This window comes from Nannobrachium achirus (assembly GCF_963921795.1).
Source record: "Nannobrachium achirus genome assembly, chromosome: 7".
Taxonomy (NCBI): domain Eukaryota; kingdom Metazoa; phylum Chordata; class Actinopteri; order Myctophiformes; family Myctophidae; genus Nannobrachium; species Nannobrachium achirus.
The window spans coordinates 12,446,801-12,473,126 of NC_137816.1; the positions used below are offsets into that span (position 1 = coordinate 12,446,801).

The following is a 26,326-nucleotide window of genomic DNA, read 5'->3' on the forward strand; positions in this document are numbered from 1 at the left end:
GAAAGTTGTCAAATATCATTATATGTCAGTAATTTCTTTGTATATTTAGGTTCTGTATCATATCTGCCATGTGCAACTTCAAAGCCTACAAGCCAAACAGAAATGTAATTGTCAACGACAAAAACACAATTAAATTGTTAATCGCAATTATTTGAGTGACAGTTAACTCATTTGCTGCTATTTTAAACTTAGGCTGAACTGTTTTCCTGCCAAATTGTCCTTACCTTTTAACGTGGGCACATGCACGCATCGTACACGATCTGTGCGCGACTCATCTAGTAGACGTGTAGACTCGATGACAGCTTTCGAATAAAAAAAACCCCATTGAAATGGTCATATCCGTTGCCAGGCTGTATCCGCCAGTGTTTACATAAAAAAAAACATTTGAAACAGCCAGCTGTGCGCTATGGTAACACGTGGGCACGTTCGCGCACATAGCAGATGATATGTGCGCAGAATAGATCATATGCCAGGCGGGTAGAGGAATCAAACAGCTACCAAAAAAAAAAACGTGTGAAAAAAAACCATTCCATGGTCGTGCAGCTCCTTCCTTTGTTTACAATGGAAACCTATGGGATCGGAGCTATGACGCGGCCTCAGACCGGATACGGAAACCTAGATCCGGTCAGAACCGGAAATGCGTCCGGATACAGTTAGGAGGCGGGCCTAAAGAGCCAGAATCAGCGATAAACTGCTATCATACTTTTAATTGTTTCATAATGAAAATTAAATCTCCAGGCTCCTCAGGCATGGCACCACGGTACAGCGGGAAATCTCTGGGTTCGACGGGGATAGCAGAAATTGAGTTAATCGGTATGTAAAATGTCATAATCGTGACAGCCCTATTCGTAAAAACTAATCTCAAACATAGTACAATGTTTTATGTTCTCCTGTACAGTGTCAGGGAATTAACCCATTTAGGCCTAGAATTATTGAATGCTTTAACCAGTGAAAAATAGCAGATATACAAGCTCACAGCGCGGCACCGAGTGCCGCGCTGCGAGCTTGTAGATCTGCTATTTTTGAAAAAGTCGTGAAAATGTGTGCAAATCTTTGAATATATGTATTTTCAAAACGAACGTTTGTTACTCAAATTTTGCTTCTGGGTGGTCCCTGGAACTAGATATTTTGAAATGGGGGTCCATGGCCAAATAAATATCATTTTGGGGGTCTTTCACATCAAAAGGTTTGAGCACCACTGACATAGTATTCTCTCAAGAACAGACTAACTGAGCTCCAGTTAAGTGAAAGGGACCTTTTCTTTGACGATGGCTGGCCAGATTGCTGACATAGAAACCTAGGTTTTTTCCAAAAATCTTAGAAGGATTCAAAAGACACTTATAGAATCGGGTCAAAATTCTAATTTTCACGATTTTTCAAAAATAGCAGATCTACAAGCTCGCAGCCGCGCTGTGAGCTTGTATATCTGCTATTTTTTTTATATTTAAAGCATAAAATATTGCGTCATAATGTGTTCAGGCCTAAATGGCCTTTGCCAACGGAATTTTATGTTATGTTCTGTTGGGTCATTTACTTTCTAAGATACAGAATCGCCGAGTGTATCTTGAATATTGTTGGTAATTTGTGTGTATTTGTTTTTTGTGCAGGCATTGTGAAGGGCCACAAAACAGAGGACCAGAAGTTGTACTACAGCGTGGAGAGGGAGGGGAACACGGACTGGCACGAGAGAAGCACCATCATCCTCACTCTGGAGCAGGGGAACAAGCTGAGGGAGCAACACGGCCTGGGGCCGTACGAGCCCACCACTCCACTGACCAAGGCTTCTGACATCAGCCTGGGTAAGAGAGATGCAACTCCCATCTTAACATTTTCTCAAAAGTAATATATTCTCTTAAATCACGCATTATCTTGTGTTTATGGATTTTGTGTTACCTATGACAATGACAATAAAATGGTTGATCAAATGCTGACTGTGCAATCGCTGAGCAACACGTAGCGATTATGGTAGCAGTGAGTGACTGAGGGGCTTCGTTGGGCTTGTAACAGAAACGAGTGCTGCCCTTCCCTTGTAAACTAAGAAGTTGCTCTTCCTGGTTTGTGCTGTCTGTCGCAGGAAGCTTGGAATTCTTTTTGTTAATTGTTAGAACTGTTTTAATTGGGACATGTCTATGATTTTTATGTTGCCATATTTATCACCGTTTTAGTAAAGCAATAAGCCACTACCGTGATTTTACAAATGGCTGAGAGGGTCTGAGGCACTCACTTTGTTGTGCCTCACTAGCCTCTCAGCCATTGTAAAATCTACAGTAAACAGCTACCTCTAGTGGCTCGTTGCTTTAGTTGACAGACACTATTAAATGCAAAGCATTCTAACCCTTTTCATATGGTCTTGAGTGATTTGTAAATACCGTATGGTGTTAACAAATACATAGGAAACCTAATATGGAATAAGAAGAACGTGCCACTGAAATGCTGTGATTTTCAGACAACCTGGTGGAAGGGAAGAGGAAGCGTACAGGAACCCCAGGAGGCCAGTCTACTCCCAACCACAGCTCCAACTCCTCCGCCAGCCCCCGCACCCCGGGCCCTTCTGGGAAGAGGAAGCTAATGAGTTCTGAGGACGATCAGAGGACCCCCGCCAAGAGGGGCCGCAGAGGGGGCGGCTCTAGAGCCGGTATGCTGACTGACGACTCAACTAAACTATGATCTTGGCTCAGCAGAGGTTGTCTGCTTATGTCAGGCGTTTAGGACATATAGTTAAATGTTTTATTTTTTTTATATTCTTTCACTAAAATTTTAGATAGGATAGAAACGGGAGAACTAGGTGAATAGTATTACCTCTCTCTGTCAGCTTGAGCTGCAACGCAGGAGAGTTGACAGCAGCTGTCCTGTCCAGCCAGAATCCAACCGGGGACGGTGCAATTATGTAGTCGATGCACTATCCGGTCAGCTACCGCTGTACCCTTTTTTTTCTCACACTAAGCCTAGACCTGTTACCCAAGCCTGGTTAGAATGAAGGCTTTTAATGAGGCTGGAATTTAATTATTATGCACTTGATTTTTAGAAGTTTAGATTTTAATCTGTTTTACAGGTTTTTCTCCTGTATTTTTAAACATTTTTCATCTGTTTTATTGTTTTCCTATGCCAACCTGTTGCAGAGGCACTATATACGATTTTTGACAGTTCTAAGTTCTAAATCTTAAGCTCCTTTTGAAATGTAGTTGGCAATGGCTATCCCCGCTGGAAGTTGATATCATTATATGCAACATTGTTGTGAATGGACTTATTTTAACCATGACCTCCATTATACATTTGAAGAGGTCTTCAAATCAATTGTTTGTTATTTATATTAAAATAATAACAACATTCCCAACCATGGATTTTGTGTCGTTTTAATTCAGGTGGTGTTTGTATCCAGATTTGGTTGTTTTATTTGTGTGTGTGTGATGGACTAGTAGAAACATTTTTAATATGTCATTTTGTGTGACACATTTGACATCCGTATTGCTTGTGTCCATCCTGTGCTGCTGGTTCCATCTTCTACTAAGGCTGACCTGGTAACTACTAATCAGTTCCTAGTATTCTGCAGGTGTTGGTCCACGTGTGTCGGGATGATGGGAGGTGGTTTTTCTACACTTGGTTGTCTTTGCTTTGAACCACTTAGCACAGGGTTCCCCAATTAGTTTTCCCCAAGGGCCAAATTATGTCTAGGGTACCAAGCCCCACAGCATTGCAAGGGGCGATCGGCGGTCGTTGTCGGGTGAAGATCTTGTATGTCCAAAACCGTTTGTTTTGCATTTATCATTTTAAAAATGATTTAAACTAGTGAAAACGGCCGATCTACAAGCACACAACGCCTCGCATCGTTGTGTGCTTGTAGATCTGCTGTTTTCACTACTTTTGTGCGACGGCCTTGTATGATGAAGCAAGGCTTTACTTTGGGAAAGAACGTACAAATTTGGAGATACAAGGTTTCCCCCCGACAATGACGATATACTAGTGTTGTTGCTGCTCTTATACCACCATTATTACTGGGGTTGGTGGGGGCCAGACAGTAGCCCCACGCGGGCCGCAAATGATCCGCGGGCCGCCTATTGGGGAACCCTGACCTAGCACATTAAATGACTCACAAATCCCATGGCTCCCTTACTAATGTTTTCCTCCAGATTCTTAATGTTACATACAGCCTTTTCTGCTTTTAGCTTACACGTGTGTTCCCGTCCCCAGCTCAGCGTGTGGGGGTGTGCAACACATCCGACAGTGCCCCGGAGATCCCCCAACAGTCCACCGACCTGCTGGCACAGACCCACGGCCCGCTGCCACAGAATGCATCTCTCTTCCAAGGGTTTGCCTTCATGCTGACCGCATCCTCGGAGTGTGACCGACTGTCCAACAAGCTGACTAGCGATGACGAGGAAGGTAAGAAGAAAGACGCTTTGACTTTCGAGGGGTTGATGTGATTTTGATAATATATCAGATTTATATATAATGCTTTTCGAAGTACCCAAAGATGCTTTACATGGGGGGAGGAGACAACCACAACAAAATAAAATAAGGCTATGTTTGTAGAGTAAAATCAATAAAAACAGTTTAATAATAAAACGGGGTGTGCAGTTAGCTGGGGAAAGCAATATTGACTAGGTGAGTTTTCAAAGCGGTTTTGAAGGATGGTGCCTAGGCCCTAGATCAGGGGTCTTCAACAGGGGGTCCGGGACCCCTAGGGGATTCTCAGAGTTACTACAGGGGGTCCTCCAATTCTTCCAATCAACAACTTGAACAGGGGGTCCTCCAATTCTTCCAATCAACAACTTGAACCCTAGTGTCCATATTCTGAGAACTGTAGCCAAAAATAAGAAGATCTACAAGTTCACAAAAGCACGAGGCGTTGTGAGCTTGTAGATCGGCTATTTTCGGCAAAGGGGTTTGGTGTAGAGGTGAAAAAGAGCAGACTAAGTACAGAGTAAAAGAGGTTTGAAGACCCCTGCCCTAGATTATGGACATTTAGCATTCACCCCCACTGATTTTATGACATTGTATCCTTCACTAGAATACGTGATGACCGCTCCATACCACAAACGCTACACAGAGTCCCAGCTGCAGGCCGGAGGAGGATTTATCCTCTTGGACTTCAATGAAGAACAGGTAGGTGCTGTGTGGCAATCTGAGGCATACCAATCAGGTGTATTGATTATGGAGCCTGGGTCAACCAAGATAATGTATAACTCATCTTGTGTTCTAAATTAATACTTATACACTAGGGTTGCAACGGTATGAGATTTTTAACACCGAAAATATCGTCTGTGTCAACACCGCGGTTATCGGTAACACCGTTTCAACCACCATTGCGTGTCTTGTCGTCTTGTGAGCACTCAGTTGCAGCCAATGCTACCTCAAGCTACAACAACAACAACCATCCGATCCGACCATATTAAAAATTCAGCTTTGTAAAAAAGCAACAACACTCTTAGTGTTACAACAGCCCTGCGGTTTCTTGTTTGGCTAATCGTTGTTTTTCTGTGACATAATCTGTGACATTATAAAACCACAACTAGTCTCCTGGAACATGCACTGTGAGTGGGGACGAGACATCATGCAGTCTGATGGGCTGTGCCTCGCCTCGTGAATGATCCGTTGATTCTGGATCTGTTCTTGACACTCCCACACAGAGAACAGCTCCCAGCCTCCCGCGATTGAGAACCGAATCCCATCGTTCATTTAAAAGAGCTGTTCAAAAGAGCGGAATCGTTGGCGAACGTCACATCTCTACTGCGCTCCTCAGGGCAGGGCAGAGCAGAGCAGCGGATGCGTTTTTATTTAACGGTGTTATCGGTGTGCAGGTAAAGTACTCTGTGTTGTGCTCGCTCACTGGTAACACCAGTAACACTGAGTACCGTTGCAACCCTATTATACACATCAAGTAACTCAGAACAATATACAACGACAGTAGATCATCGGAATTTAATTATGTGTATTATAAATACATATAATTACACATTTTAATGTTTAAATCCATTACATTAATGCTGTATTGATGACTCGATGTCCATAGACTCTCACAGCTCCAAAAACACGACGCACTTTACAAAATATTCAGTGCATTTCATCTCCTTTTTTCGCTTCTACTTGCCGATTAGCCCTATTCACGACCCGCCCACTCAGCATCCCCCGGGTGCTGAAGTCCCGTTTTGAAGGGGAAAATCCTACTATAAGCCTATAGAGTTAGCACAGAAATCGCAAATTTAATGCAATTTCCGAATCCGAATAGTAAAGTATAAAATACGGCTAGCATGATCAAGAACACAAGATGGTAAACGGCACAAAGCATTATAATTTACTTTACCGTTAGAAATAACGATTTGTTGGCTTTAAGTCCAGTATAGTTTCCCCTTCTAAATTGAAGTCAGCACCCGGGGGATGCTGAGAAACGGAAGTAGGTGGGCGGGCCGTGAATAGGGCTAATGGCAAATGGGTGTGTGACCTTGAGAGTCTTAAGACCTCAGAGATTGTGTCCTCTGTTCTTCTCACAGTCACTGTTCAATGATATATTTTTGTCTGATTGATGATATGAATGCCCTCAAGTCTCAGGCCTGATGCATTCACACTAGCAGCTACACAAGATACAAAATGACCAGCGTCATCAGCTACACTGTCCCCCTGTTCACTCTGTTGGGTCAAGACAACTGGCATTGCTACATTTAGACACAAGCTCACGAGCTTGTAGATCTGCTATTTTTGAAAAAGTCGTGAAAACGTGTGCAAATCTTTGAATATATGTATTTTCAAAGCGAACATTTGTAACTAAAATTTTGCTTCTGGGTGGTCCCTATTTTGAGATGGGGGTCCGTGGCCAAATAAATATCATTTTGGGGGTCTTTCACATGAAAAAGTTTGACAACTACTGACATAGTAGTCTCAAGAACAGACTAACTGAGCTCCATTTAAGTGAAAAGGACCTTTTCTTTGACGATGGCTTGCCAGATTGCTGACATATAGAAACATAGGTTTTTCAAAAAATCTTAAGATTCAAAAGACACTTATAGAATCGGGTCAAAATTCAAATTTTCACGATTTTTCAAAAATAGCAGATCTACAAGCTCGCAGCGCGGCACTCGGTGCCGCGCTGTGAGCTTGTATATCTGCTGTTTTTCAATAGTTAAAGCATAACATAATGACACACAATAATGTGTACGCGTTCTGAATGGGTTAATTTCAGGTGTATAATATTTATTGTGTTTCGTACACTGAACTCGTATGTCTTTCTCTTTCAGTGCAAAGCAGCGTATCAGAGCTTGCTCATTGCTGACCAGCACTGTCGTACTAGTAAGTACTTGCTGTGTGTGGCCAGTGGTGTGCCCTGTGTGTCACACATGTGGGTGCGAGACTGCTGCAAGGACAATAAGCTGCTCAACTACAGGAACTACCTGCTGCCTGCCGGTGTCGGCCCTGATGACAGCATAGTAGAATGGTACGATGCTCCTCCAATAATTTTTAACACAATGGAAGCCAAGGTTTCTAACATTTCTAGCTGTTGCTGCCGTTCACTTACGCTTTATTTTGAAGAGCCTCGGAAGCTTTGTGCGTGTGCACGTGAGTGTCCACTGACGATTGAGGAAGAAGATCCGGTTGTTTACAAACACTCGCGAAACTAAAATCCAAACCGGGGCCGACCATCGCGGTATAGTGTCGCTGTGAAAGCAGGCAGATCTCTGCTTCCCTGGCGTTCTTTGCACCTTATTCAGAGATAAAGCCCTTTTTTTGTTTCAGCATAGAATAGAAGTCAATGCAGAATAGACGCTCCATTTTGGTTCTGTGCTTGTCACGTTATGACGTATGCACCAGGGTCTCTCACAGGGCACGCAGTATGCATATGCAGCTGCACGTAACAAAGTTAACCCTTTGTCTCGTCTCTCAACGAGACAACTGAGTTTTGGCACAGCGGCCTCCAGTGTCCTTGTCTCGTTACTGAACGAGTTTGGCATACAAAATGTTATGGTCTTTGCTGGTTCGTTGGTTCAGGAGTACTTGATTGGCGGGGACTGCCCATAAGTCCGAAATCTCATTTGTCCGAATTTAGTTTTAGGTTTTAGGTTTAGGCATAGTTTTCTGAGGTTATGGTTTGGGTTAGGTTTAGGCATAGTTTTACTGAGGTTAGGTTTAGGCATAGTATTTTTCACCAGGTTAACATCACCAGATTCTGACTAATGGGATGTAGGAACAATGAGATTTCGAACCAATGCCATGGCACCTAGTCTGGGATCACTTCACTTGTCGGGCTTGTAACCGGTCTGGAGCGGAAACCACAAAACGTCATGTTGTAGTAATCAAAGGACTACAATTTGGCCGGAACTATCCACCGGAAACAGTTTTAACCCAAAATAATTCCCCTGCGCCCAAGGACATACTTTTAGGTCCTACCTAATAAACTCCTTGATGCGGAGTAGTTTTGCTTTTGAAGAATTCGTTTGGTATATGCATCTTTTATTCCAACTCGTAGCGACTGGAAAGACTACACTAGGCTACTCCAGCATTTTAATAGGGATGAGGGAACCAAATCAAAGCGACGCCGCTTCTTCTAGTGGTTTCCACGCTTTAGGCGGAAACCAAACGGCCTGTTGTGAACGAACACCAGGCTTTCTCTCAGAAAGCCTGGTGGGCGAGGTTACATGGCACCTGATTGGCTCGGTATGAATAATGTGCCACAGTGGATTAGAAACTAAATAGACAAACGCCTTACATTGTCTGCCTGTGTGACTGCCATATTGAATGTCACTCCAGTACAGCATAACTTAAATAACTGACTATAAATGTTATCATAGCTTTGATCTACAGCATTATTTCCCAAACAGTGGGTCCTGGGTCGGGACCCTTTAATACGTTTAAACAAATACATCTTTTCATTGATTAAAAGCAATTTCAACATTTTTCAAAAGTATTTCATCAATAAAATCAGAAAATTGAATAATTTCCATTTAAAGATTTAAAAAAAAAAGAGAAAAGTTTTAGAAGTGAAAATAACAGATCTACAAGCTCATCTATTTTCACTAAATGGGGGCCCCGGGTAAACGTCTAATTCTCTTTTGAGTCTCCAGCTAAAATGTTTGGGAACCAGTGATCTACTACTACTAAAAGACTCCGTCCTCGTGTTCTATTGCATAATTGACCTGATATTTGTTACCTCTAGCATGGCTGATTAAGGAATCAGAGTTAAAGCTATTGGTACTATGTGAAAGTCTTTTTTTTTTAATTTTTTAACAGGCATCCCCGTGCAAACCCATTCAAGACCTTGCGGGTCCTGTTGGTGTTTGAGGAGCCAGTGGAGCTATGGTCGCAGTTGCTTACCCTGAGCGGAGCTTCCTCTGTAAAACATTACCAAGCTGATAAGGATGGTTCTGGTATGAAAACACCCCCACCCCACCCATGTACCTTACACTAGGACAGTGATTATCAACCTGCAGGCTGTGAGAATATTGTGGTCCCTCAAATAATTTGCTAAACACTATTATTTTAATAATATAAAAATATTAGTGCTGTCCGAGTTAACTAAATTAATCGCAATTAACTCACCGTTATGTTAATCGCGATTAATTATTTTAATCGCAATTAATCGCATATTTAGAAACATTGGCTACAATATCGGCTATATTGGCTACAAGGTCCATCCCTGTTGATGTAAGAAAAATACAAAGTATAAATAAAGCATAAAGGTGGACACAACAGTAATCATATTAAGTCAATTTAGCAGATCCTTATACCCATCAGCTGCAGTCTGTTTAATGCAATACCATTATGATTTATTCGTGTTTTTAATTGATTTCGAATAAAAGATTGACATACTTTTGCATAAATCCAGCAAATATTTCCACTCCCAAGTTAATAGGGCCACGAAAGACTTGAAAGATATTCCTCTAAGTTACATTGTGACCTGATAAAAGCTGATGACTTATTTGCGATTAATCGAGCGATTAACTACATAAATCATGCGATTAAAATATTTAATCGTTGGACACCACTAAAAAATATTGGTGTAAAACTGTCATATTTCTTTCTTTAAAACATTGAAAAAGTAGTTATCATTGTGATACAGATACATACCTAGTAAAGTATACTATCATCACCTTCTTCACTAATGGCCTACGTAAAGTCTGGAGAAAGTCAATAAATAATTTGGCCTAAATCAGATTGAATCCTATTTAATCCTCTTATGTTACATAATATACGTTTGTATATTAATAGTCATAAATTGTTCTATTGTTTTGGGTGAAATGATTAAGAAATACAAGGCAACGCTATGTTAGTTTAATTTATCCAACCTGCCACAACATAATTGAATGATCATTAAAACAAGACAGTGAAAATGCAAGCGGCCCGCCCATCTGACCCAGAAAAGGTTTGAGAACCACTGCACGAGAATATTTGTTGTTAAAAATCTTTCATGTTTCTTTCTGTTCAGATATCCCTACGGGCAAGTTTGACCTGGTGATCACAGATCGTGCCTGTCCACCGCTAGTCCAGGAGAGCGTGACATCCCAGGAACTTCCACTGCTGTCTGCCGAGTGGCTGATCCAGAGTTTGATCTGCGGGGAGCCTCTGGGTTATCTAAGTAAACCTCAATATAGCCATGACTATGTGTCATAATGTGACTCCGTCCTGAAGGCCTTTGATCACGTTGAATGTCCAGTATTAGTTCTATTGCATGCTTCTGTTGTATATAATTTTAACCTGTTCGTTTTTATGGAATAAAACTGTGACAGTTGTCTCATTTCAATGTTTATTTTTGTTCTTGTAGAAAAGGGCGCACACAGTAAGCCTTGAATATATACACTTTACACATTTAGCAGTTACATATATATATTTTCAAGGGCATATATATCATACTACTAAAATGTTACAGAAAATCTGACAACGCACAATCATAGCAGGATAATGTCCACTGACAGAAGCACAGCACATTTGAGCTCTTGGTCCATTGTCAAACCTCTGTTTAAAAGCTGAAATGAAAGCAAATGTACAGTAAATTATGTTATAGATTATGGCACTCAGACTCTTCTCTGCAAATCTAGCTTTCCTTTGGCTATGGGTGCGTAGATAGAGGTGCATAATGTCTAGTTCTGTTTCACTTTGCAAATTGGAATATATATGATCAAACGGGTAAATTGTCATTTACCCTGAGGAGTGAATACAATAAAACAACCCTCACCACTCAGTACTAGCTCACCTTTATCTTAGCTCCCAAGCAATTAGATTTTCATCTAGATTGCTATACAGCAGGTTCTCGTTATATTATTTGACCCAGGTATAGGTGTATAAATGAATCTAGGTAAGGTTAAGATGTTTTATTTAACCATGTATCTATCATAAAATAACATGTCTGACATTGTAACTAACCAAACCGTGTGAAGTGTTCGAGCATTCAGTGAGTTACTGTATGATTGTAATTGTGGAGAACCCTCCTGCTTCATGCATTAGGAGGCACTGCTCTGCTTACAAAATGCTTGCCACAATGACATATCGCTCCAATGAACAGCTGTGGCCAATTGGGTATCTACGATTATATATGCATGATTTGAAGTATACAATATTACATTGTATCGCTTCACCTGTGATAACTACTGATCATATCATGACTTGTGTGCTACTGAGATGTACAGCTCCAAAAACATTCATGATGCCAGACTGGAATGCAAGACTTGCAGATTGGATCTTTAACCTTACAGTACACATTAACAACCCATTTAGGCCTAGAATTATTGAATGCTTTAACCAGTGAAAAATAGCAGATATACAAGCTCACAGCGCGGCACCGAGTGCTGCGCTGCGAGCTTGTAGATCTGCTATTTTTGAAAAAGTCGTGAAAATGTGTGCAAATCTTTGAAATATGTATTTTCAAAGCGAACGTTTGTAACTCACATTTTGCTTCTGGGTGGTCCCTGGAACTAAATACTTTGAGATGGGGGTCCGTGGCCAAATACATATCATTTTGGGGGTCCTTCACATGAAAAGGTTTGAGAACCACTGACATAGTAGTCTCTCGAGAACAGACTAACTGAGCTCCAGTTAAGTGAAAAGGACCTTTTCTTTGACGATGGCTAGCCAGATTGCTGACATAGAAACATAGGGTTTTCAAAAAAACCTTAGAAGGATTCAAAAGACACTTATAGAATCGGGTCAAAATTTCATTTTTTTTTTTTTTTAAATAGCAGATCTACAAGCTCGCAGCAGCTGCTATTTTTCAGTAGTTAAAGCATAAAATAATGATACACAATAATGTGTACCCGTTCTAAATTTAAGTAACATTAATGAAAGATTTGGTTAGTTTCCCTACCTGCCCAAGGTGCCTCCTGACTGGGTGTAATACTTATTGTAGTCCAGCCTGAGGAGAAGCTGGGCCAGGTCAGAGTTGATCTGGTGATTGCGAACACCAGACAGGATCTTGAAGAGCAGGAAGGACTGGCGGCTGAAACCCTGAAGAAATGAAAACACAGTTGGCATCCGAGAAAGTCTTTGTGGAATCATCAGGCATGGACGTGCTGGCCATTGGGGAAAAGCGGGACAACTCCCCAACGGCCGGTTCATTCCTGGCCAGTCCAGGCCGGCCATTAGGAAAAAAAACAACACGCCTCGCGGTGCGAGGCGTTGTGTGCTTGTAGATCGGCTGTTTTCACTATTTTAAATCATTTTTAAAATGGTTTTGGACATACAAGGTTTCCACCCGACAATGACCAAATATAACTCATGTAATTGGCCCACTGGCTTGTCACTTGTCATGATCTGAAATGGCAAATCTTTGAGTAGCAGCAGCGCTATAGAGAGAGATCTCTCTCTATAGCGCGCAATGAGGGCCTCTACAACTCTTTTTACCGGGCTGAATCAGGGGCCCAGCACGTCCCTGTCGTCAGGCATGTTTACACACACAGTAATACACAAATTACCGGTAATGGAGTTATGAGATGTGATTAAAGATGTGTGCATTCATAGCATTGGTGAGATTACAGCAATAACCTAGGTTTACGTAAGTCAGTGAATATCCAGTGAAGTCGTTACATCCATCTACATTTTCAGACATGCAACAAAGTATTTTCCTGCCAAATGAATTGTGCAGTAAACCATATCTTAATCGGATTGTACTTAGTGCTGATGTTTACATGGCGATTTCAAGAACCAGAGGTAGGGCTGTCACAATTATTACATAATCGTCTAATCACAATTATTTTACATAATCGCGATTATTTTTCATAATCGTCATAATCGTGAATGTTGAAAATGTTTCATAATATTTTCTTTTTTAAAGTAAAAAATAGTGGAAATAGCAGATCTACAAGCTCACAACGCGTCGCATCTCCACTATCAATGTTATTTTTTAAGTAGAAAGTTGTCAAATATGTCCATAATTTCTTTGTATATTTAAGTTATTTGTCGTATCTGCCATGTGCAACTTCAAAGCCTAAAAGCCAAACAGAAATGTAATTATCAACGACAAAAACACAATTAAATCGTTAATCGCAATTATTTGAGTGACAATTAATCGTCATGTAAAATGTCATAATCGTGACAGCCCTAACCAGAGTATTGCTTTAATCAGGATAAGTTAGGCATTTTAAGTGTGCATATAAACATGCTCTGTATGTGGAATGAACCAGCAATGCAACCTCACCTTCACCAGGATATCCAGTTGTGCTGTACCCCTCTCATCTAATGGAGCCACGTTTTGGCTGACCAGTGAGCAGAAGTTGTGGCACAGCTCTAGGATCTCATTTAGACAATGGAATACCTGGGGACAGGAGGATTTTTGAATGTGTCACTCGGAGGCTAAACTAGATAGGATCAGTCTAAAATCTGAACTGGAAATAGTTGCTGCTAACCGGCTTCAGCAGAATGAAGGACTGGGCTAGCAGGTTGCTCAGGAAATGATCATGGGCGAGTCTGATGCTCTCAAAGTCTCTAGTGGAATTGATCTGCTGAAGCAGCTGAGAGAACTGAGATTCCAGCACGTCCACCTGGGGCAAAAAGAAAAAAGAAAACATTTACCAAATTTTACCAATTAATTTCCAAAGCTTTTCCAGAATATTTAACCCAATTTCCAGGACTATATAACAATAATTCAGCTCAATAACGAGTCGCTTACTCCTATGCCCAATGCCCAAAGACAGGTAGTGTATGCCAGTGGTGGTTCTCAACCTTTTCAGGCTGTGACCCCTGAAATAATCATATTTTAACTGGGGACCCGGCACCCTGACGAGCACTAAGAGTTGAAGAATTTTTTATAACATTGTTCTATTGTGAAAATGTTTGTGAAGATTGTGAGCATGTAGATCCGATCGTCTATTTTCACAATTTGGCCCATGTTTAATTTGTCATTTCAAAGGTATTAACAAAATCAATAACCAAAGACAATGCATAGCTATTTTTTTCCAGGACCCTTGATAAATTCCAAAACTTTTCCAGTACTGGAAAAATATTTTTCTAATTTAAAAATATGTCCAGGAATTATGACCGTGGGAACCCTGAAGTAGTACTGCATATATTTATTTATTTATTATTTATTTATTTTTTTCATTCCAATTAGTCACCGCTCACAAAGCCAAGTCTATATCTGGTGTGCTCCTATGGTTACCTGTAAGTAGTACTGCAGGTTGTCGACCAAGAAAGCCATGTGGTTGCGCAGTCTCCATTTAACAGCGTCCGTCTGGTTCGACTTCAGATGTTTCCTCTGCATTTGCAAAGCCCAACAGTGTTGAAGCTCGGACTGCACCCGCCGCACACTGACAAGATACCTGAACACCACGTTGTACCTGACCACAAAGGGAAAGCAAATAGATTAGAACAGAGGACGATTATATGAGCTCTACTTAACCCATTCAGAACGGGTACACTATATAGTGTATCATTATTTTATGCTTTAACTATTGAAAAATAGCAGATATACAAGCTCACAGCGCGGCACCGAGTGCCGCGCTGCGAGCTTGTAGATCTGCTATTTTTGAAAAATCGTGAAACTTATAATTTTGACCCGATTCTATAAGTGTCTTTTGAATCCTTCTAAGATTGTTTGAAAAACCCTATGTTTCTATGTCAGCAATCTGTCCAGCCATCGTCAAAGAAAAGGTCCTTTTAACTTAAATGGAGCTCAGTTAGTCTGTTCTTGAGAGACTACTATGTCAGTGTTTCTCAAACCTTTTCATGTGAAGGACCCCCAAAATGATATGTAATTGGCCATGGACCCCATCTCAAAATATTTGGTTCCAGGGACCACCCCCAGAAGCAAAATTTGAGTTACAAACGTTAGCTTTGAAAAAACATATATTCAAAGATTTGCACACATTTTCACGACTTTTTTCAAAAATAGCAGATCTACAAGCTTGCAGCGCGGCACTCGGTGCCGCGCTGTAAGCTTGTATATCTGTTATTTTTCACTGGTCAAAGCATTCAATAATCCTAGGCCTAAATGGGTTAAAAGAACAAATCAATTTCCAAGGAGATGAAACATGAGGGGAACTCAGGGGTCATCAACATGTCCGTACAGACAAATCTTTCCGTGGCAAGACTTGTCCTTGTCCGTGGACAATTTTAGATTTTGTTTACAAAACATACATAACATGTTTTTTATTTTGATCATAAGACCCAATTACTGAATGTAATGTCTATGTTTTCTTCAGAATACAGTATGTATGACACTGATTTACTATGACACTATGGCACATTACGAGTCTGCCAGTACAGTGGTTCTCGAACCTTTTTATTTTCAAGGACCCCCAAACTCTGAGAGTGTACAAATAAATGGAAGCAAATGGACCCGTGGGTTCTATTTGTTCCATTTGTACCACAGACCTGTAATGGTCCATTTGGACCACCTTCAAGCAACCCCGAAGGTCCCTCAAGCGACTTTGAGGACCACAGCACTAGTAGTATGCATTTAGGACTGGCTCGGTTTCTGTTAAGATTTGTATCTCCATGGCAAAAATAAAATTTTTACAAATATGTCCACCACAAGCCGGGCATGGCTATGAACCCTGAGAGAAGTGAATGCTAACTTCTCAAGAACGGCAGGAGTGAAGAGGATGTGGAGAGGCCATTGGACTTTGTAGGCCAAACCCAGAGCAGCCCAGCCTGTAGGAGGGACCTCACGGGGGGATGTGTCCTGGGGAGGGGTGGCTCCATCTCTGGTGCCTGTTGCCTCTGAAAATATAAAGCATAACCACTGATCACAAAGCCTGGCGCCGAAATTAACAGATGTCCTGGCAAAGAATTATCATTTATGATGATGATTAAAAGGGCTCACATGTCGAACTGAACACATCAACTTCCACTAGAGGGGGCTAAATGAATAGGTAAAGGACATTCTCAAAAGTAGTGGTTTGTATTCCCTCTGTCATTTTATCATTCACCACTTTCAACTTGGCATCCTTTTTTGGGCATGTCATTTTCAAAGTTTTCATATTAAAAATCTAAAATCTTTCAAAATGAAATCCCACATTTTCAAAATGGGCAAAGATATCAGTTCTACAAGCTTGTAGATCAGGGTTCCCCAATAGGAGGCCCGCGGGCCATTTGTGGCCCGTGGGGGGCTACCGTCTGGCCCCCACCAACCCCAGTAATAATGGTGGTTTAAGAGCAGCAACAACACTCGTATATTGTCGTCGTTGGGTGGAAACCTTGTATCTCCAAATGTGTACGTTCTTTCGCAAAGTAAAGCCCTTCTTCATCATACAAGGCTGTCGCACAAAAGTAGTGAAAACAGCAGATCTACAAGCACACAAGGCGTTGTGTGCTTGTAGATCGGCTGTTTTCAGTAGTTTAAATCATTTTTAAAATGATAAATGCAAAACGAGCGGTTTTGGACATACAAGATTTTTACCCGACAACGGCGATATCTGAACTGTCGCTGGAATGCTGTGGCCCTCGGCGTGGCACCCTAGACATAATTCGGCCCTTGGGGAAAACTAATTGGGGAACCCTGTTGTAGATCATTTATTTTAACTTTTGACATGAAAATATGTGTGTGTGTGTGTGTGTGTGTGTGTGTGTGTGTGTGTGTGTGTGTGTGTGTGTGTGTGTGTGTGTGTGTAAAGAACATTCAAAACTATTCAAACAACTTGTTTTTTTTAACAATTAAATGGATTAGTTTGATTAACTGTTGCACCCTTAAAACAAACCTTTACTCTCTTTGCCTTGGTAGTCTATAGTAAGGTGCAGTAGAGGCAGGAGGTTGTCATCGTCCAGTAATACCTTATGAGCAGCCTGCTGAAAGGCCACATTTACATCTGTAGAAAACAAAATGCAATGAATGCATTTCTCATACAAAATGTCATAATTACTGGTGAACGAATACACAGTAAATATATAAAAGATTTTATAAAAATGAGTTGTAGTTTGCCATCGTAAGACCTAGAAAGTGAGTTAGGGCCATATGCTTGCTCCCTCATCAATTAGCCAAAGTTTTTTGCCCCATATTTTTGCCAACTGCTCCTACGTCTGGCTTTTTGTGTATGTATTAGGGCATTCACAAATAGTGATTTTTAGTATTCGAATTATTCTACCTCAAAGTATTCGAATAGTCGAATATTCAACAGGACTGTCCAAACTGTCAAATATTAAGTAATCAAGAGGCGAACATTGTGAAAATAGCAGATCTACATGCTCACAACGCCTCGCAACATTTCACAATAATTATCTGCGGAACCGAGTCACATTAAATGTAATACCTACAATTCCAAGTGCTTGTCAGGGTGGGGGTCCCCAGTTCAAATACGTTTATTTTGGGGGACACGGCCTAAAAAGGTTTGAGAACCCCTGGTATAGAGCATTAACAAAGCAAAACAAACATCCACCAGGGGCATTGACGACTCATTCTTATGACTTCCTATCTAGCCAAGCTTTTTAAACTATATATATTTTTAAAGAGAAAAAATAATAAATAAATAAAATAAAAAAGAGAATATTCGACTTCGGTGAACAATGTCGAATAGTGACTTTGATATTCGAATATTTGGTGAATGCCCTAGTATGTGTGTATGAGCACGGATCTTCAAGTATGGAGATAACTAACGTCATGGACAGAACGGTATGCACGTGTCGCGTTTGATACCATGCAAAGTGAGCACCGCTCACCTCGCACAGTTGCAATTTTGGATTATCTGTGGCTCATTAAAGCTCACATTTTAGCATGTGGTTAAAATAATTGTTGAAAAAAATGTGTGAATATTATTGGTGTCTGTTTACTACAAAGCTTATTTGCTTAATTCAGGGGTCTTTAACAGGGGGTCCGGCACCCCTAGGGGGTCCTCAGAGTTAGTACAGTATTAGGGGGTCCCCCAAATCTGTGGTAGAAACCTTTTTTCGCCTCTTTATAATAACCACTTGAACCATAGCGTCCATATTCTGAGAATATTAGAGGGACCCTTCTGGAATATTAGCCAAAAATAGACGATCTACAAGCTCACAACACCTTGCGGCAAAGAGGTTTGGTGTAGAGGGGAAAAAGAGGAGACTAAGTACAGAGTGAAAGGTCAAATGTATTATTAAGTATTGACGGTTAAATATCTGAAAACACAAACTGACATGAATCAAAATACACTGATGATTGTGCCGTCAAACGATGAAACTATATGGTATCTATGGGTTGTGGGGGTCCCTGCTTCATCTCTCTCTCAACTAAGGGGTCCTTGGCCTGAAAACATTGAAGACCCCTGGCTTAATTTATTGGAAATCTTCTGTGGGAACCCATGAGGAAAGTATCACTATTTAAATGTAGGCTACCGTGTTCTGTGACAGCTGTTGGTGGGGTCTTCAACATGTGCTGAGCATGGTCAATAAAAACCTGGTAGAGCTCGCCACGACCCAGTAAGTAAAAGTCCTTAATTATCTGCAAGAAAGAAAGAGGTTCAATCTAAACAAATCATTCATATAATACAAATGATACAATGACAATCCCAAGCTTGTTTTACTTTGAGTACAGAGCATGTTTTAACTAACTCAAACTAAAAGGGGAAAAAGAAGAATCTTTTAAACAAAAATCATAGAAATACTAAAATTAATAAACTAAAACAAAATGGAATTACATGTAAATTCTGATGCATTGTTTCATCCTACCCTTTTCACTAGAACATTCTCAAAGTCCACCAGACTGAACAGGGGCTGCTATTAAGTCTCATAATTCCTTTAAAACTAAAACTAACCATTTTGGAATATGGTTGCTTCAAAGCTTCAACATCACATCTCCTCCTTCTAGTCGGGTGATATCTTAAAACGTCCTGGAATAAATTCCTTACCAAAACATTTCTTCACCAATGTGTTTGTAAAGGTGTCTAGTAACACATCTCACAAAGACTGAAATTCAGTTTCCCTAGGAAAATCTTTGACAGCTAGGGTAATTCTGGGTCTCATTCACTCGCTATACACGTTTGTTTGTTTTTAGTTTTTTTTTAATTAAGTCTGGATTTTATCTTTTTAGTTTATGAAAATGGATAATTTATAAAATGGAAAAAATCACTCCCCCAAAAAATGCTTTAAGTGGGATGTGAGGGGTCTAACTAGGTGTTTTTAATTATTCTGAATCCATTGCAAGCATTTGTTTTGCACAAAAAAACATTCATTGGGCTAAAAACAGCGCATAAAATGATGGTTTAGTGATGAGTCATCACTTTTCACAGTGGTATGGGGTCCATTTCTAGCCCAAGGAATGTTTTTGGTGCAAAACAAATGCTTGCAATGGATTCAGAATAATTAAAAACACCTAGTTAGACCCCTCACATCCCACTTAAAGCATATTTTTGGGGAGTGATTTTTCCCCCATAGTATAGTGTATAGTGAGTGAATGAGACCCAGAATTACCCTAGCTGTCAAAGATCTCCCTAGGGAAACTGAATTTCAGTCTTTGTGAGATGTGTTACTAGACACCTTTACAAACACATTGGTGAAGAATGTTTTTGGTAAGGTATTTATTCCAGGATTTGACACTATTTCTAAAGATATCCCCCGTCTATTCTTTATTTTTATGAAATGACGTCTCACAGTTGCATCTAAACAATAAACGCAAGCGCATCTTCTTTGCTGGATTAACAGCGGCTAAGAAGATGGTTGCTACGTGGTGGAAACCTCCTCATACGCCAACATTTCACCAGTGGGCTCTAACCTTTTTAGATATAGTATATTTAGAGCAGTCAACAGCAAGATTACATGGCGCGAAAGAGGAAAACATTATTATATGGTCGGGCATTGCAGATAAGCTCAAGGATATAATTCAAGAAGTCTCTACATAGTGGTAACAGCCTGGCACAGGCATGCACTATTTTAAATTATGTGTTGGTCCAGGAAAAGGGGTAGGTGGGTTTGTTTTTTCTTCTTTTTTTGATTTGTCGTTTGAGTTGTTGTATGTTGTCTCTACATTTATCTTGTGATTTTATTTGTTTTCTTATTTTATTCATAATATATTTGTGTAACGTCCACATGTAACATTCATGCTTTGAATAAAATAAACTAACCTAAAACTAGTCAATTCCTAAAACCTAAAACTACTCATACACTCGTAAAACAACTTAAACCGAAATCAAACGCCAAACTGAAGAGAAAAACAAACTTATTTCCACAGTATAATAACTCTGGTTCAAACCTTTAGCTGTCCCAATAGATCTGCCTCCTCGACCATCAATGTCCACAGATGCTGCAAATGAATGGATTCACGTTGTGACTATTGAAATTCCTCAGAGTATTACAGCTTAGGTTTGAGCATACCAACATGAAGACAGTGAAAAGAACAGGGTTCCCACAGATTTTTACCAATTAATTTCCAAAACCTTTCCAAAACCTTTCCAGAATATTTAACCCAATTTCCAGGACTATATAACAATAATTCAGCTCAATAACAGGTCGCTTACTCCTATGCGCAATGCCCAAAGTCAGGTAGTGTATGCCAGTGGTTCTCAACCTTTTCAGGCCGTGACCCCCAAAATAATCATGTTTTAACTGGGGACGCACCCGGCACCCCGACGAGCACTAAGAGTTGAGGAATTTTGCATAACACGGTTCTATTGTGAAAATAGCAGATCTACATGCTCACATCAGCTATTTTCACAATTTCTGCCTCTAATATTTGACAATTTGGCCAATGTTTAATTTGTCATTTCAGAGGTATTAACAAAATCAATAACCAAAGACAATGCATAGCTATTCTTTCCAGGACCTTCCAGGACCCTTGATCAATTCCAAAACTTTTCCAGTACTGGAAGAATATGTTTCTAATTTCAAAATATTTCCAGGAATTTCATGACCGTGGGAACCCTGAAAGAAACAGTCGACATTATGCTCTCACCTCTGCCACCGTGCTCCTGATGCCGTCGATCAGATTCTCAAAGTCCACCAGGCTGAATAAGGGCTGCTGTTTAAGTCTGTGCAACTCGGCGGCAAACAAGTCCTCCTGGTGCTTCAGTATGGAGCCTTTGGTAGTGTTAACCACAGAATGATACATTGTTATACTGACACATGTACAGGAGAGGATGAGGACCATAGCAAATCTGACACAACACATGTGCATTACTGTCTGTAACCACTCATGATGGGACTGATTTATTTGTATATACCTATTACCTACTGTGTGTGTGTGTGTGTGTGTGTGTGTGTGTGTGTGTGTGTGTGTGTGTGTGTGTGTGTGTGTGAGAGAGAGAGAGAGAGATTGCAGCCTCCTCTTTTTTATATTATAAAATAACAATAAAATAGTACAAAAAATTATATTATTGTAGTCAATAAAACATTTCTAAACATGTTCATTTACATATAACGTGTACTTTTTCCATATAAGTGCTGCAGTGCTTAGCAAGCGTATTGCAAATCACAGGACAATAAGACCCTTGGACCCCTACCAGCTCTGGATGGACTGTGGTTGTGGTTTTCAAACATCTGGACGGACTCTCCCACAAAAAGGATTTTCTCTGCAACACGGATGGGGATGTATGAGGGCAGCATCTCTGTTCTGAGTGAGAACTGCTGCAGGGAGGGGGCCAGCATGTTCTCCTCCTCAATCAGCCTCTGCACAAAAGTCATATCGTGCATTGGATGAAAATCTAAGTGATACATACATTTAAAAAATCACACCCAGTGTGAAGTGAGCGGTGGTCGTGCTTGCATAACGTCTTCAGACTAGGATTTGAGTCTAGGATGTACAGGGTATGCTACACACACACACGTTTTGCTATGGCAAAACGCTGAGGAAAAAGGCTACAGACACACGCACAGCAACTCTGGAGCGGTTTACCACCGCTCAAAAGAAAAATCGTGCTTGCATAACGTCTTCAATTGGTAATTGGTGATGTAATACAGGCTACACACACACACATTGCTATGGCAAAACGCTGAGAAAAAAGACTAGGATATAGGTCTAGGATGTAATTGGTGATGTAATATGGCTACACACACATATTGCTATGGCAAAACGCTGAGGAAAACACATTGCTATGGCAAAACGCTGAGGAAAAGTGGCTACAGATAGGTCTAGGATGTAATTGGTGATGTAATATGGCTAAACACACACACATATTGCTATGGCAAAACGCTGAGGAAAACACATTGCTATGGCAAAACGCTGAGGAAAAGTGGCAACAGACACACGCACAGCCACTCTATGGAGCGGTTTACCACCGCTCAAAAAAGATTACTCTATACATGTATTATATGATTATTAATTTAGAGCATAAAATGCCTGTAAAATAATGTAATAAATCTAGAAAATGTTACATTTTGCAATTACTTTATATATTTTTCCAGTAGTCAAAAGTAACTTTCCATTTTATAATATTGAACAAAGACAAGCAAGTGAGGTTCTAAATAGCACATAACACATTTTTACAGTACACGCCACTAATCCAATAACTATCCTTTTATTTAATACATTTTCTGTGAGCCTAGGATTTGTTTGTCATGTTTGGTTGAATCTCTCACCAGGTCCTGCAGTTCCCTGAGCTGCTTCCCACTCAGCCCCCCAATCCCCAGGTCCTCCTCGTCCTCCTCCTGGTTGTTAGCAGCCCCTCCCGCACTGGGACCTTGCTTGATGAAGAACTCCTCACTTTGGTCCAGAAGCAGCCCATGCAGCATCCACGCAGCCAGCTGCTTGTACATCACGCCATGACACACGGCAAGAATTCTGCAGTCAAAAACATATTTTGTTTTTAGGGATGAGTATCGTTCACCTTTGAATCGATACGATACCTTTTTTCGATACCTGGGAATCGATACGAAACCCTTTTCGATACCATTTTCGATACTTTTTATTTAAGTTTAACTTCAAAACGGAAAAGACTCGTTGCTGCGGTAGAGCAGAGGTGATGATGATGATCACACAGTGTGGCTGAGCGGAGAGTATAGACGTTGGATAATCATCATAATAATAAACATTATAGGCTATTGTCAGCTATTTTCCACAGTAACGAGTGTAGCCTACTAAAGCAGTCATTAACCCTGTTAACTTACTTCTCCAAAGCCATGCGCACTGGGGGAAGGCCTCCACAACTATGTTTGTATACCGTCTCCAGGATCTGACAGCCATGGATCTAATTATGACAGAAAAGACAAAGAGCAGAATCAGCAGATGCACTTTTCCCTCAAAATATATATAGCTTTGTCATCTTTCCCATGAATGAACAGTGAAGAGTCCATCTTGTCATTCTGCTTAAAAAAATGCTTACCTTCTGGGATTTTATTGTCTCTACAACCACCATCACAGAGGGAAAGAGCAGCTGGAACTACAAAGGAAAATCACTTTTTTTTTGTTGTCAAACTGATCTTTTTAGAAATAACACAGTGAACCAAAGCATATGTATCCTATTATAACACTAGTAATTTAATTTTCCCCAAAGATTTGTTACCTGGTCCAGTACATAATTCACGTGGGATATTGTCAGGTGTGGGTCGCAGAGGAACTGAAACACAGAAAAGGCAAGGTTTTGTTATGAGACTCTCTTATGTTCATGGCACCGTTACAGTATATGTGCTGTAAAGAGTCCTCGAGGGCATTCCATCTCTGCTGCAAAATGGGGAAATGTTTAACCACTTTATCCCTATTTTATACTTTGGCTATTCAAAAATAGCCAATCTGAAAGCTCACAAAACGTCACAATGTGACGCATTGTGAGCTTGTAACATTTTTTTAATTTTTGGAGAAATTTTGAATAATTTCCAAAAGCTTAAACAGAAATGTCTTATCTTATGGAGGTCCCTGGCACAAAAATATCTTCACATGCGGGAGTACAGAAAATAGAATTTGGGGGTCCTTGACATAAAAATATGTGTGTGAACCACTGCCGTAAATATGCTCTGTCATTTATCTTACCTCCTGCTCAAGGTCCAGCAGAGCTTGTCTGTAAGGCTGGAGCATGGAATCCAGACCAGTGCAAAAAGCTCGCAGATAAATCCCATTAAGTCCAGCCTGACTAGACTGGTTTGTGTGATGTTCCTAGGAAAAAAAAAAAGCTAAAGTTAATTTGTGAGGCAAATACACCTTTTAATCTAATTTATTTATTTTAATTGCATTACCTATCAAAAACTGACACCTAAACCCATCTTAATTCTCAATGTTGTCTTAACATAGCTTTTTTAACTGTACTGCCATACTGTTTTCAAACTTGTTAATAAAGTATTCAATCAATCAGGAAAAGTTTCAACTTTATTCATTTCTCTTTTCCCCCATAAGTCCATGCTATATCTTCTAGACAGAGAAATCCACTCAGTGAAATGCACAGCCTGCTGAAAAGTAGTCATTCAGTGAAATAGCCACCGGTCCGGTTATACACTGAACTGTGATAAATATGGCTGCTGTGGGAAAATCTAAAAAGATTTACATTTAAAAAACAGACATACAAAAAGAGGAACATTTAAAATAAATAGTCATACTAAAATTGTAAGATGTTATCACCTCTGGGGTTACTTACCTGGTGGACATGGCCTGTATGTTGCTCTATGAACTCTGTAAAGCGATTGTAATCGGTTCCCAGTTTACAGAGGCGATTGAGTACATTAGTCTCACTGGGGTGAAGAAAGGGCAGTTCTTGGGATACCTGTGGAAGAAAGGCTTCATGTCAGCAATGCTGAAAGTAAACCCATGTGGCATCATTCCAATCCTATCAGTGTCAAGCTGATGCATATCACAAGCACCATTAAAACACCATTATCCATTCTGATCAAACAATAACTTGCATAGTCTGATAAGCAATGGCACAAACATAGCCTTTTTGTGGATTTGATACATCTTACCAGACAGATCAGTAAGAATACTTACTGCCACTCTCTAGCCCTAGAATAGCTAGAAATTGCTCCAGCATACCCCACACCAACTGTACTGCACCAGTCAATTTGTGCGTGCCTGGCTGTCCCATGCTGTATAGTAGCGCACTGGTTCCCAAACACTGGGTCGGGACCCATTTGTGGGTCACGGACACATTTATGGGTCACGAATAAATATCCCTTATTTTTTTGTTTCCTACATTCTTTTTAATTACTATATTTTTTCTTCATGAATTAAAAACAAACTCAATGACTTTTCAAAATCAAATCAAAATGAATTAGAAAACAAATGCATAATACGTAATAAAATACACCTATGATAGTCTTGATCCAAGGCTATCACAGAATTATTGTCCTTGCGAATCAATCTTGTGAAAAAGTGGAGACATTTATAAACGTTTCTGCCAGAACCAAATGGATATAAATATAATAGATGACAAGAGTTATTGGGTGAGTCAGTCAGTATACACAGAGTGCTAAGGTTAGCTTAGTAGAGCTTGTAGATTTGCTATTTTCGGTATATATAATGACTCTGAGATTAATCCCTCCACGAATTGTGATCAGCCATTCTTTATTATTAAGTTAGCCCTAGAATGGCTGTGATATATTACATGCATTTCATGATGTATTCCAGATATGAAATGTATGTCATATCACATCCATTCTCAGAGGGCTACTGTTAATTCAGGACTAGAATGAGAATGGCTGTGATATTATATACATTTCATAATGTATTCCAGTCTCCAGACCAGATATGAAATGAATGTAATATTCACAGCCATCCTAGGGCTGCTGTTAAATTAGCCCTAGAATGGCTGTGATATTACATACATTTCATGTATTCAGATATAAATGGGGGGATTATATTAGTGAGAATGACAGCTGAGCCAAGTGTCTATCTTACCTGCAAACCTGTTCGCTTGTTCCAGGTGAATATAGTCCCAGGGTATCCACTTAATGCCAACAAAAGCTCGTGAATCATGGTTACTTGCCGTTATGTTATGTGTCGTGCTGAAACTGCTAGATTTGGGATGGATATTCATTCATCCATCAACAACAACAAACAGCTAACCGCGCTGTGTGAGTCGTCTCAGTGTGATGA

The 26,326-nt window shown here is 40.3% G+C and overlaps 2 protein-coding genes across 6 annotated transcripts in view; one reads left to right on the forward strand and one right to left on the reverse strand.

Moving 5' to 3' along the window:
- Positions 1-10,702, forward strand: part of tp53bp1 (tumor protein p53 binding protein, 1) — a 35,940-nt gene extending 25,238 nt beyond the window's left edge. For 4 of the 5 annotated variants that reach the window (XM_080730718.1, XM_080730721.1, XM_080730719.1 and 1 more), the window contains 8 exons: positions 739-813; positions 1,608-1,799; positions 2,447-2,635; positions 4,189-4,380; positions 5,009-5,103; positions 7,230-7,426; positions 9,217-9,353; positions 10,412-10,702. In XM_080730718.1, the coding sequence (XP_080586844.1) occupies positions 739-813; positions 1,608-1,799; positions 2,447-2,635; positions 4,189-4,380; positions 5,009-5,103; positions 7,230-7,426; positions 9,217-9,353; positions 10,412-10,596 (1,262 nt within the window). In that variant the 3' untranslated portion in view covers positions 10,597-10,702. The remainder of the gene's footprint in view (positions 1-738; positions 814-1,607; positions 1,800-2,446; positions 2,636-4,188; positions 4,381-5,008; positions 5,104-7,229; positions 7,427-9,216; positions 9,354-10,411) is intronic. The other variant, XM_080730720.1, reaches the window with a different exon arrangement.
- A 163-nt stretch (positions 10,703-10,865) lies between these two features.
- Positions 10,866-26,266, reverse strand: tubgcp4 (tubulin gamma complex component 4). Its single transcript, XM_080730775.1, has 18 exons — positions 26,129-26,266; positions 24,873-24,998; positions 24,275-24,397; positions 23,811-23,864; positions 23,631-23,687; positions 23,416-23,495; positions 22,888-23,089; positions 21,813-21,978; positions 21,266-21,390; positions 20,567-20,617; positions 18,715-18,820; positions 17,112-17,219; positions 15,990-16,134; positions 14,573-14,750; positions 13,821-13,955; positions 13,613-13,729; positions 12,284-12,423; positions 10,866-10,949 (listed from the first exon to the last, which is right to left on the reverse strand). The coding sequence occupies exons 1-18, from the start codon at positions 26,204-26,206 to the stop codon at positions 10,943-10,945; spliced, it is 1,998 nt and encodes a 665-aa protein (XP_080586901.1). The 5' UTR covers positions 26,207-26,266; the 3' UTR covers positions 10,866-10,942.
- Positions 26,267-26,326: the final 60 nt, after the last annotated feature.

What these genes read in the sequence shown, in the direction of transcription:
- tubgcp4 (XM_080730775.1), bottom strand. Translation starts at nt 26,206, where the DNA reads ATGATTCACGAGCTTTTGTTGGCATTAAGTGGATACCCTGGGACTATA. An exon ending in TGAATTATGTACTGGACCAG is followed by an intron (nt 23,688 to 23,810) that starts GTAACAAATCTT and finishes TTTCCTTTGTAG; the next exon opens with TTCCAGCTGCTCTTTCCCTC. An exon ending in CCAAGGCAAAGAGAGTAAAG is followed by an intron (nt 16,135 to 17,111) that starts GTTTGTTTTAAG and finishes TTATATTTTCAG; the next exon opens with AGGCAACAGGCACCAGAGAT.